Source organism: Stigmatopora nigra, chromosome 6, assembly GCF_051989575.1.
Source record: "Stigmatopora nigra isolate UIUO_SnigA chromosome 6, RoL_Snig_1.1, whole genome shotgun sequence".
NCBI classification, from domain to species: Eukaryota; Metazoa; Chordata; class Actinopteri; order Syngnathiformes; family Syngnathidae; genus Stigmatopora; species Stigmatopora nigra.
The window spans coordinates 6,879,178-6,891,045 of NC_135513.1; the positions used below are offsets into that span (position 1 = coordinate 6,879,178).

Below are 11,868 nucleotides of genomic sequence, written 5' to 3' on the forward strand. Positions count from 1 at the left end.
GACCTGGGTTCGATTCCCGCTGCCGTCGTTTGGCTGAAAATACTTGGGAAGAAGAATTGGTTAATGGAATAAGAAGAAGGGAAAAAAAAGGAAAAACTTTTTAATTTATATTAAACACTTAGTCATACTTTTCAGCAAAAGGTTATATTCCGAACTGCCTTCGGCAGTTCGGAAGAATGTTGAAGGGACCTGTCTGTGCGAAAGGCGTTCTCGGGTCGGCCTTCGGCCGACCCTCGACCGCTTGCTTGGTCAGTGAACCGCCGACACCGGGAAGCGAACTCACGTTCTCTCCGTGCAAAGGCGAGTGTGCAACCCACTACACCAACTCGTGCCCCACTTATACATAGGTGTTGAAACGTTTTATCCAAGGAAATGGGGTGAAACACTTAGTCATTTTTTTGACAAAATGCTTCATCCACCACTGAATACTTATACTTTTACCTGATGACTTTTTGGGAAAATCTTTGCAGGCACTGGGAATTGAACCAGTGACCAAAGAGTTGGCAAACTGATGATTTATCCACTGGGCCACCAACCTGTAAGAGAAAACAGTAGTACTTGTTGTTTTGTCTCATTTCACTCCCAGATCATATTTCATACTTTATACTTACCTTCAAATGGGAAAAGTTAGGTAAGATTACAAAGCAGGATTTGAACCCTGATCCAAAGAGGTGGGAGGCAAATGACTTATTCACTGGTCCACAGGCTTCCAAAAATAATCAGTAGGATTCATTGTTTTGTCTGTTACAACTATTAGTATGGTTGGGTTTTTTCTTTATAAAAAAAAAATGACAGTATAGTAAGGCTTTTTTGGTAAGAAATGACATAGTATAGTTAGATTTAAAAACGACTTAGTAAAGTAGGGCTTAAAAAATGACATAGTATAGTCAGGTTTTTTCTTAAAAAACTACATAGTTTAATTAGGCTTAAAAATGACATAGTATAGTAAGGCTTAAAAATGACAGTATAGTAAGGCTTAAAAATGACAGTATGGTAAGGTTTTATCTTAAAAAACTACATAGTATAATTAGACTTAAAAATGACGTATAGTAAGGCTTAAAAATGAAATAGTATAGTGAGGTTTCTTCTTTAAAAAACTACATAGTATAATTGCTTGCACACTTAGCCAAATTACTCGAGCTCCTTCTTAACGAAAATAGCGGGAAGGTGGTGCGTCGGTCGGTCGGCTGCACCCCGTTCTTCTCCTCCTGCTCCTCTTCCACGTTGTCCGATACATCTTTCATGACACAAAGACAATTATTTCTCAACACTGCCCAAGATGACAACATTATTTTTTTACAGTGGCGACACGGTTTTCAACCTGGCATGACGAAGGCGGTGTCGACGTGCATCTGTCCCAACTGCTCCTGCGGTCAGTCGGCGAGCTCTTCCCGACTGGATGCTGTGAATGACATAAAGGTCACGTGACCAAAGTGATAATGTGGATGACCTTCAGACTTACAGATCAGTGAGGATTTGCCATCCGGCAAAGTCGACCGCCTGCACCTGCGAGAGCTGTCCAAAAGCATGACCCTGTCAGCGACCGCTCACTGGGGCGCCGGAGACTCCTGGATAAAGGCGCAATTTTTAATGAATAAAAGCCTTACTATAAATGGTCTTTTTTTATATAAATAAAAGCCTTACTATGCATGGTCATTTTTTGAAGAAAAAAAGCCTTACTACACATGGTCATTTTTAAATTTACTACACTATGTCGGTTTTTTCGGGCCATATGGGCTATTTGACCGGTTACGGGCTAAGTAGCCCATGGGACTATTCGACCGGTTTTACGGCTAAGGAGCCACTGATTTTTCGTTTTATGACATATGGCCTATAAACGAATTTCGCATTGGAAAGTCATCATTGATCCGTCTTTTCTGTCTTTGTAAGGTCTTTGAAACAATTAAAAAACACAAAACGCAATTCGATTTGGAGATATTATGACTGCAAGTGGAACTATATCTTGATAGAAGATTGCAATGTAGAAAACGAGAGCATTTCTTACCTTTTCTGCATGCGTCGAGTACACAAAAATCAGCCAACGTGAAAAACAACAACTTCTTGGTGGACTTCTGTTCGTGTCCTTCAACAAACGAGTCTTGGTTGGAGCTGACCCAAATTAGGCCGTTTGGATCATGCGATTAAAAACCTGAAAAGACGTTTCCAAACAAAACAAAGCACAGCACACAGGTAAACGAAAACCCCCTTTTTTTCATTGTCTCTTCCGGTCCGGCTCACCAATATGATGTCAGTTCAGGGAACGCCCTCGACTTTTTTCCCCTTTCTTTTTTATATATAATAGTTTTGGCATGAAAGCCTAGTCTTATGGGTTGCTACGCCTTGAAATCAAATCAAAAGCCATTATTGTCATCATAAACATCTATGTATAATGAACCAAGTCTTTATCATAATGAAAAGATATACTGATATACATATATATACATATGTATATGTATACATGTATATAAACTTGAAACATTTCTACACAGGCTGTCAAAATTCGAGGTCATTCCTGTATACATACAGATGTGTGGCTGTGTATATATTATGAATATTTTTAGTCCACCGCATACCTTTTGTATATGAATTTATTTGAACTTAATGAAACTTAAAATCTTTTTCATCTTCTTAATGGCTTCCTCTTTCAGACTTGACATGCGCAAAGCAATTGCACTGTCCATCTCATCCATGGCTGCAGAAAGGGTGTCATACATAACCTGGAAATAGAAAAGTATCCAAACTTAACTGATAGAGCTCTCTGTTAGTTCCAGATGAGATCAAGTACTTCCCAAGACAATTGCACCCCCCACCATCCTATTTTAAACTAATCAACGTCAACTCAATGTAAAAATATATATTTTCATGGTCATACCTGAGCTGCCTCAGTTTCCTTTCTACAGGAATCTGTGATGTTTTGGATCTTTACTTTCAGCTCCTGGTTGTTTCTCAAAACCAGTTGGCGTTTGTCGGCCTTTTCTTCACGCTTCTGATGTATTTTGTCATACTCTCTAAATTTGAGATGACAACACAGATCCATGTGAATGGACGTTTCTACATTTAAAAGGGCGCTTCCAAGAATAAAGGCAATAGAGAGCCTAGTCTCCGCAATTATAAGCATGCTTTTACAAAACATGATACATAAACTTACACCAACACATTTTGGACACGTTGCTTCCTTTGCTCCATCTTCTTTTGCCGGAGATTTTGTTTGGCCTCCTTATCCAGTTTCATACCAATAGCTCGCTTCAGCTGCTGCTCCATTTGGATCAGGTTCTCTAGATCATTCTGCTTTTTCTCAGACTGAGCCACAAGCTGTTGATTCTGTGTGAAACAAATTATGAATGACCTTGTGTATGGAAATATGTGTTTACATGCATACATACGTGCAAGACGTCCAATTCATAATGACATGAGGAATAAAAACATGTTGTTAGTTATTAGTAAAAAAAAAAATTCAAATTTTATTAATATTAAACTCTCTCTCTCTCTAGGATATTAAACTCTATTTCATGGATATAATTTTGAGAGCTGTTTTCAACAGTAAAAGACCAAAAGACCGGCGACCAAACGTCCGAGCACCACCTAAAAATTCTAAATTGTGCTAATTTTTCTTAATGTAAATATATAGTCAGTCACTTGCCCCGTTTGTTTGAAACGAATGTTGTGTGGGTCTTTGCGTTCATACCTCTTCGTGCAGCTGCTTGGCAAGATTCATGCTGCTTTCGAAGTGATTCAGCAAATTAATCATTTGCTGAATCTCCGTTTCAATGTGGCTCAGTGTCTGGACCATATTCTGGAGCTCCACCACACTCTTATCGGTTTGTCCCTTAACAACAACACCATTAGTACTTTTCATACATGTCAAAACACAATTGCTCTAGTTCAGATTGAAAACTATGAGAAGTTAATTCACTTACAAGGGAGATTTTGAGATTCTTGACTTCTTCCCTCATGCTTTCCATTTGAATTTTCAGGTCCTCCGGTGACTCCACAATTTGAGACTTGAGTTTGATTATGTGTTCCTTCACATTGTTTGTGTCTATCTTCAACTGGGCCTAAAACAAAATTGAACTGACAGGTCTTCTCCGGTGTAAACATTTACAATCTCGCACCGACCAACCGGCTCGGCAAAAGCACTCCTACCAGTTTCTGAGTTTTCTCCGCAATTCTCGATTTCCCTTCTGAAATGATGTCTTTTTTTGCTGTCTGAAAGTAAATCACATGCTCATTTACCACCGAGTGCCAAGAAGTCCTATCATGGGTGCATTTCTGTGACCACTTACCACTTCTTTGTATGTATCTGAGGTTTTGTTCTGCAGCTCAGCGAGTGCAGCTTCCAGCTTACTCGCCTCAGCCTGCTGCTCGGGTGGGATAGTCCTGAACAGTTACACAAAGTAAAAACATAGAGATAAGGGGACACCCTTTTTAAACGCTCGATCTCGCATATCATTGAAAAGCAGGTTAGACTTTGCATCGCAGACTTACTTTAGAATACGAATTCTTTTTTCTGCTTCCTGGATCTGTTTTCCGTAGTTCTGCTGCTTTTCCAGACCTGTCCTCTGGAAAAAAAAGGAAGAGTTTGTCATTATAAAAGCAAGCTGAAGCATTAGAATTAAAAAAAAATGGACAATGCCATACTGATTCTCTGTCAAGGTGTAATTACATTAACTCGCATGTCCAAAATGATGGTGCTATTTGGAAAGAGTACTTTGCAACTAAAACTTGAACAGTATTTCCGGCACTTACCACGTTGGTCGTCTCCAATATTCTCAGCTTCCTAAATTGAAGATAGTTCATGATGGCGCTCAAAATGGAAATTGTTCTCTGCTTTTCTGGAAAAGATGCATTGATTTAATGTAAGCAAACGATCCATTAATCCGTTTATGAAATATGATTTCAAAATAATACAACTCAAATTAAAAACATACATACTTGGTGCTAGAAGGTCATTAAGTGAGAAGTCGTACACAAGACACATTGGCAAAAACCGTCTCCTAAAATGAATAAATGTCAATACGCTAGTAAAACATCTGTACAAATGCATATAGTACAACCAACGGCTTTCCTTGGTCGTTTATGACAAACAGCACCATCATGATATTTACATCACGTGATTTCACCAAATGTAAAGTGAAACTAAAATTAATTATTTTCAGTTTGATGAAAACAAATGATCAGATACACTCATAGTTTCCTATCAAAAAAGAAACTCACATGCAGGAGAAAACGTTGAGGATAGCAGTTGACCTCTCGTGACATTCTGGATGCTGAATGTTCTCCAAGAGTGGAACCTGTTAAAAATGGAACAAATTCATTCATTGCAGCTTTATAATTGGTTGAAAGGCGTCACTGACTTTTCATGGACATTAGGTATGACAGGGCTCATCTTTACCTGTATACATTATGACTTACCATTGAACGAACTTCTGGTCTGAAATGAAAAAGTTGATGCAACACGCTGATGTAGAGCATTTGAACCGTTTCAGTCTAAAAGAAAAGGGGGGGGGGGGGGTACAAGCGACTAATGTAATGTTATACATATTAATAGGTGAGAAAACGTACACTTGTTTAAAAAAACAAGTAAGCATTGCATTACATCGATTTGAAATGGCACTTTCACCATTATTATTGGCCTTGAGATCCAGCTTGGAATCGTGCAGGAAGCAAACAAATGCCTAGTAAACATCTGAACTTAATTTGTTTAAACACTACTAACGACAGAGTCAATCAAGATCAGTACGTTTTTACGTTTTATTTATATTTACCTATAAAGCTCATTTGAAACGGTACAAACGTTGCTAAATACCGTTATCCAAATCATGTTGGTTTCAAAGTTCAACCGTTGGAGAGATCGGAGATGCACGGGCGACATTAACGTACCTTCACTGCTGGGGTCAGGTCACTCCTGGTCAAAGGTTTTGCCTCCTCACCCAGGACTTCTGTTCTGTAGAAGTTGACGATCACGTCCACAGGTTGGATGGGAAAGGCGTTTTCAGACATTATTGTTACGATCTCAGTGCCAACGACAACAACACAACGGCGCCCAAAATTTATATTTCTTCTTCGAATTTGTATTTCTTCTTCGTGCGTTTTTCAGTGACATCACACGCACAAAAGCGCACGAGCGCCGCCTGCTGCCTGAGTTCGCCCAGAGTATACTACACTCTCACTCAAATGGATTTTATACATGCCAACATAAACTTGCCATATTCTGATAGAATTATTTATTGATTTTTTTAAATCTGTTCTTTGCTTTATTTGTTGTTGCTTTTCATGCACTTTCCTATTTATTTGGGTTGTTGACTAATTATGTTGACTAAATATTTATTCATATTTATTCATTACTTATTGTGATTATATATTGACAATTTATTTGTCTGTTTGTTTTCTGTTGTTATTGCTGCACTTCGTGGTGGAGCTTTAAATGTCATCATACTTGTTTAATGATAATAATAATGGTAAAAGTAATAATAATTTAATTCAATCCAATTTGTGGAGTGATGATCAAATTTTTTGAATATAGATAGATGTGTTGATCATTCACCACCACCATTTGATTCCCATCACCAATTTTGGGCTTTTCCAGGCAAGTAAATTATAATAAAATGTCAACAACAACAAAAAACATGAGCAGATGACAAACAATAGTGTGAGCTAAAGACGGCTCTTTGTCCCTCTTGATGTCAGAGGCGGAGCTCTTCAAAGTCTTGTTAGGGTTGTTGTTTATTCATTTGGAAGTTCTTTTACATTTCTTGTCATGTGTCACTTCTCTGTCTAAGCTATTCAAAAAATATCAATTTGGCACTCAAATTAAAATGCCTGTCATCCATCACCTCTGGATGCTGCTGGCGATTCCCAAAATATTTGGTGAGTGATCTGTTTTCATGATATTTTTTCTTGTGAGTTTAAAGGGAACTAGGGGAACGCAAGAACTCAAAATAACTTACTGGTTCAAAAAGTAAGAACATTGAATGATAACACAGCAAAACAATAGAAAAGTAATATAGGATAACCTCTTATTTTTAGTTTGCCATGGAACTTTTTGATTTTTTTTCACTTGGAGAACCCTAAATGCCTTTCTGGTTGCGTGATTGTTAAAACTGGATCTGAAAAATAAGAAAAATGGTTGAGTGATTAGGATGCCGCCGCACACTTCTTAGATAGAGGGTTGAAGTTTTGGAGTTTATCGATGAAGCTATTGAATATTATATTGATGATCTTAGAAGACTGATATAGTGACTAGAATGATTTTTTTGATTTTTTTTCTGCAAAAGTTTTTGGTGACATTCAGTTCCTGGAGAAGAATGAGGGCGATTCTGTGGACTTTCCCTGCACCATTAAGCCAAATGGCCCATCTCCTGTGGCCTTTTATTTGAGACGCACGTGGCTGCATCCCGGTGAAGTGCTCTTTAAATACACCAACAGCGACGCTCACGTGAGCGCAAACACCGACAGACACCGCCTGATGGTTGACGGCGACCCAAGCAACAACTCTCTGAGGGTAACCTTGTCCGAGCTGAGAGCCAACGACACGGACCGCTACTATTGCCAATTTGTGATCCCCAAACTGTCTTCTGAGGACGAACATGTGCCAGGAGATACTGAATTTTTCCTCCTAGTAAATGCCGGTGAGTAAAAAAAATGTCTATTCATATGCCGGGTGTCTCAACATTGTTCACTGAGGGCCACACATACAGTGCTAGATTAATCCAGGGGTGGTGAACACGTGGCTCTTGAGCCGCATGCGGCTCCCAGCCAAAATGAAAGCGGCTCTTTGCTTCTTAGCATATTTTGTATATACTGTGGCTCTTTGCCTAGTTGTCATGTTTCTCTGATATATAAATTCTATTCAAAAAATAATTTGGCTGATTGGATTATTTTATGCTTCTGTCATTAACTGTGGCTCGTTGACACTCAGTTTAAAATTTTGTCTCGTTGTGTCTAACTTGTCCGCCACCCCTCAATTAATCAATCAATCAATAGCTACCAGAGTGGAAAGTTCCTCCAAGCCCAAGCTGGAAAAAAATCCTTTCAAAGTGATATTTGCTATGTGTCTGGAAACAAATACCCGCCATTTTCAATGGCCTCTACGGGGCCTATCGTCTAAGCTTGTACACCGTCCTGGGCATCTCAGTGAGGCGTATCGACGTGTGCGCCGGGGGCTCGGTGGTCATCCCTTGCCTCCCACCTCCCGGCGAGGACCTGCCGGTGGAGGGTGTCAGTCTGACGCGGCGCAGGGGCCGAGCTCCCATCGAGCTGCTCTATCACACCAAGCGACAACTCGGCGACGGGACCACCTCCTCGCCCTCGTCAAGATACCAACTGTGGTCGGCCCCGGGCCCCTCGGGCTTCACTTACAACCTCACCCTGCGGCACCTACAGCCAGAGGACAGTGGCCTGTACAGCTGTCAGCTCATCCTACGCCGCCTGGCTGACACTAGTGCCTCGCTAGACATGACACAAGCTGTTTTTGTTTCAGTGGAAGGTAGGTGACCAGCCCAGGCAGCGGGAGCTGATCTCCACACCGCTTACAAATTAACACAATCAAAATAACGCGTTGACGGACAATGGAATCTCCAACATTCAAGTCTCCACTCATGTTGATTCCAACTTGTTCTGTCTCAATTCATTCATTATCTATAGGCTTGCCTACATAAAGCTGGTGTATTTATTTTATAGTGCCTTTTTACCACTTAACGATTAAAGTCAGAAATACACTGTCAATCAAATTTTCATGACTATAAGGCACACATAAAAGTCTTACATTTTCTCCAAAATGTGCCTTATAATCCAGTGCACTTTATATATGGAGCAATACTAAAATTGTTATCACGATAAAATAAAAATAAATCAGTCGATAGTGTACACTATCCTGCTGCCATTTTTGCTCAACAAAATGCCAAACTTTTACTCTAAAAAACCTGAGTCATAAGTGCTAATCATAAGACTAGCATGCTGTCTCAATAATCTTGTTCCTCACAAAATCAACAGCGCAAGGAACGTATTACTTTTTTTCTGTCACTACATACCTCAAGAAACATTTTTCCAATAAGTGTATGACTTAAACAAAGTAAACTGTCAATCTCATGCCATTGTCAAAATATACCTGAAATTAAACATTTGCATTTAGAAAGCATTGTGAAATACTAACAAAGACTGAAAGTGTGATTGACACCCAGATTTTGGAAAATGTCCTTCCTTCACGTGGGAGCACACGTGGGCTTCGGGTGTCAGTCCCCTCCCAGGTTGGAGATTCCACTGTTCAACCTGTCTATTTCTGCATCTCTTGGTGATTTTGATCTGCTTGTGAAACAATAATTATTTAAAAACAGCTGTATCCTCTCTGTAGTTGGGCCACAATCTAGGAAGGAAGTGGCTCAGGTCCTATTGCAATTCCGCTGACCTCTTTGCACTCTAACCGCCGTAGTGTGGTTGCAACATATAGTTACTTCACGGAGTTAGCGCAAACTAAAACCCACTTTTGTCCTTTACCCAGGAGGTCCATGCGGCTGCCACAGCTACACAACTTTACTGTACGCATTGTCCTCGGCTGTGGTGGTCCTCTTAGTGCTCCTCACCTTAATCCTCATCTATCATGTGAGTATTGTTGTGTTATGTGAAGTGCAAATGATCAAATAATCATTACACTCAAAGACAATCACTTTGTCATGCAATTATTACGAGCCCCTATTCTCGCGAAGGTCACGAGGGTGCTGAAGAATATGCCAGGAAGATTAGAGTATGATTTTAAAAAAATAATGTGGCTAATTGTGCTGATGTAGTAACAAAATAACACAGATCAGATTTTGTATTCCACACCCAAAAAGCAACAACCTTAAACACCTGAAATATTTTTTTCTCATTGTCTACCAGCGTAAATAATGCAATCAACTCTTTTGTAATGTTGTGTTACAAAATCATATCTCAGCCTATTAACATTACTGTAATGGTATTTTGCTACTTCCCACTGCGGCTTTGTGACAAACACAAACGTTAACACCTGTTTTTTGCGAGGGCGTCGCCGCTTCCATATCCTGGGCCAACCACAGTACTTTCACAATGGTTTTGTTTCCTCACTAGGAACTTCTTCTACGTAAACCGGGTGTGAAAACTCTGAGAAAAAAATGATGTAGGTGATTCATTTTTTTTGCACCTCTCTGATTTTGTTTCAGAAACGAGCACGAGCACTTGCAGCCTCACGCCTGACAGTCCCCATCTACGAAGAGATGACAGGCGTTAAAGGCATCGACACCAAAAAGGATGATGATGTGTCTGAGTACAGAAATGGCTATGTGAAAAAATCACGCCCGTTGAACCATTACGAAACTCCCATTAGGTCAGCTTTCTAAATGTCTGAGCTTCCTTATCTGAGTAATAGACTTCCATGTACAACCATATTATAAAAAGTTGGACATGCCTTAAATTTATGTATAAGCCATCTAGGGTTTTTCTGAGATACAAGCCCCCCATCAGGACAATTTAGCTTTTTTAAACTTTGAATTGCAAAGATGAAAGAGTGAAAAAATGCAACACAATTGTAAAAAGCAACAGCACAAATCCGAAAACAAAACAAAACAAAAAAAACAACACAGCACCAATACAAACGGACGTAGACTAAATTCCGCAGAAGGAGGCATTAGGACTTCGAGGCCTGCCCCTTTCCTGCCACATAAAGCAATGTATAATATAGCAAAGTGTATATTTCTGAATGAATTTCTGTAATTCACATTCAACAACACAATTATGTTAAACGCCTGCCCTGCACACTCTTGTACAGTCAAATAGATATCATTTGCCATTTGTTCTTATTAGAATCATCTCTCAATTCAAAATAAATAAACAAGTTAAAATAAAGTAATTAATAAATAAAAAATATATTGATGTAAAATAGTGTCTTTTCTCCCAAGCAATTGTGTTTAGCTGAATGCATGTTTGTTGTGTTGAATTGTTTGGATATTGTTTGTTCTTGAATACAAAAAAAGTGCATTTCTATATGCATTCATGCTTTGTATTGTTAAGCATTTTAAATTGGCGTTTGTGCTTTTTTTTTTTTTTGCATAGTGTTTGGACTATGCAATCCGCCTGATACTTATTTCTTAGTCACTGCAGGATGTGAATCTCAAGTTGATGGAATCTACAAAATGAATGAATAAAGATTTAAAGTCATTCCCTATTACTTTTTGACTCACTTCAATGTTAACTCATTGATTGACTTAGAGCAAAATGTCCATTCCATTTAGCCTGGACTTGAACGAGATTAAAAAATGAAAGTGGGTAGATTAAACAACATTCATTCGCCCCACCCAATCAAAATGGATTGGAGGTTTAGTGCCATTAATCGCACTGGAAAGATTGCTATTCAGAGCCAAATCTCCCAGTTTAAATAAACAAGAAGTCTATCATTATCAGTAGTGGGCTAAAAGTTTATTTCAGGTATTTATTATTTACGGGCCAATTCTAGGTTAATTAGGGGTCACTTCCTACCCAAGAAAAGCAAAAGGAAAATATCAATTCAACCAAATCTAGCAAATCTTAACAAAGGAGACGAACAACCTCACACTCATACCTAGGGGTTATTTAGAGTGTTCAACCAGGCTACCATGAAAACAATACCACTTCTTGTTTTAGAAGAAACACTTCTGGTTTTAGTGGAAGTGTTCATGGTTTGAGGATAACCATGAACATTGTTTTAGTAAAACCAATTGTTCTCTTGAAACAAACTCAAATAGAGCAACCAGATCTGTTGCAAATGGGATCATCACATCAGTGAATTTCCCTTTTTGACAAAGTACCATGAAAAAATGCTCTCTAACTTGGGCTGTCAGTGAATTAAGCCCAATGATAACTTTACGCACATAATATGACGTG

At 39.0% G+C, this 11,868-nt stretch overlaps 2 protein-coding genes and 1 long non-coding RNA gene across 3 annotated transcripts; 1 reads left to right on the forward strand and 2 right to left on the reverse strand.

Annotated features, from left to right (window-relative positions):
• Nucleotides 1-887: 887 nt before the first annotated feature.
• Nucleotides 888-2,358, reverse strand: LOC144198361 (uncharacterized). The gene is made up of 4 exons (XR_013326696.1): nucleotides 2,006-2,358; nucleotides 1,463-1,568; nucleotides 1,322-1,402; nucleotides 888-1,237 (listed from the first exon to the last, which is right to left on the reverse strand). It is a non-coding gene; the product is annotated as an uncharacterized LOC144198361 (long non-coding RNA).
• A 212-nt stretch (nucleotides 2,359-2,570) lies between these two features.
• On the reverse strand, nucleotides 2,571-6,132 carry nuf2 (UF2 component of NDC80 kinetochore complex). The gene is made up of 13 exons (XM_077719176.1): nucleotides 5,881-6,132; nucleotides 5,413-5,487; nucleotides 5,215-5,291; nucleotides 4,933-4,994; nucleotides 4,747-4,832; nucleotides 4,486-4,559; nucleotides 4,284-4,377; nucleotides 4,144-4,206; nucleotides 3,918-4,055; nucleotides 3,686-3,826; nucleotides 3,149-3,321; nucleotides 2,873-3,008; nucleotides 2,571-2,717 (listed from the first exon to the last, which is right to left on the reverse strand). Exons 1-13 carry the CDS (start codon nucleotides 5,998-6,000, stop codon nucleotides 2,589-2,591), a joined length of 1,368 nt encoding a protein of 455 aa, XP_077575302.1. The 5' UTR covers nucleotides 6,001-6,132; the 3' UTR covers nucleotides 2,571-2,588.
• Nucleotides 6,133-6,675: 543 nt separating this feature from the next.
• Nucleotides 6,676-11,176, forward strand: LOC144198771 (uncharacterized). Its single transcript, XM_077719964.1, has 5 exons — nucleotides 6,676-6,867; nucleotides 7,275-7,628; nucleotides 8,135-8,485; nucleotides 9,497-9,597; nucleotides 10,173-11,176. Exons 1-5 carry the CDS (start codon nucleotides 6,681-6,683, stop codon nucleotides 10,347-10,349), a joined length of 1,170 nt encoding a protein of 389 aa, XP_077576090.1. The 5' UTR covers nucleotides 6,676-6,680; the 3' UTR covers nucleotides 10,350-11,176.
• The last annotated feature ends 692 nt before the right edge of the window (nucleotides 11,177-11,868 follow it).

What these genes read in the sequence shown, in the direction of transcription:
- nuf2 (XM_077719176.1), bottom strand. Translation starts at nt 6,000, where the DNA reads ATGTCTGAAAACGCCTTTCCCATCCAACCTGTGGACGTGATCGTCAAC. An exon ending in CCAAGCAGCTGCACGAAGAG is followed by an intron (nt 3,322 to 3,685) that starts GTATGAACGCAA and finishes TGTTTCACACAG; the next exon opens with AATCAACAGCTTGTGGCTCA. An exon ending in CGTGTCCAAAATGTGTTGGT is followed by an intron (nt 3,009 to 3,148) that starts GTAAGTTTATGT and finishes TCTCAAATTTAG; the next exon opens with AGAGTATGACAAAATACATC.
- LOC144198771 (XM_077719964.1), top strand. Translation starts at nt 6,681, where the DNA reads ATGTCAGAGGCGGAGCTCTTCAAAGTCTTGTTAGGGTTGTTGTTTATT. An exon ending in TTTCCTCCTAGTAAATGCCG is followed by an intron (nt 7,629 to 8,134) that starts GTGAGTAAAAAA and finishes TGGGCATCTCAG; the next exon opens with TGAGGCGTATCGACGTGTGC. An exon ending in TGTTTTTGTTTCAGTGGAAG is followed by an intron (nt 8,486 to 9,496) that starts GTAGGTGACCAG and finishes TCCTTTACCCAG; the next exon opens with GAGGTCCATGCGGCTGCCAC.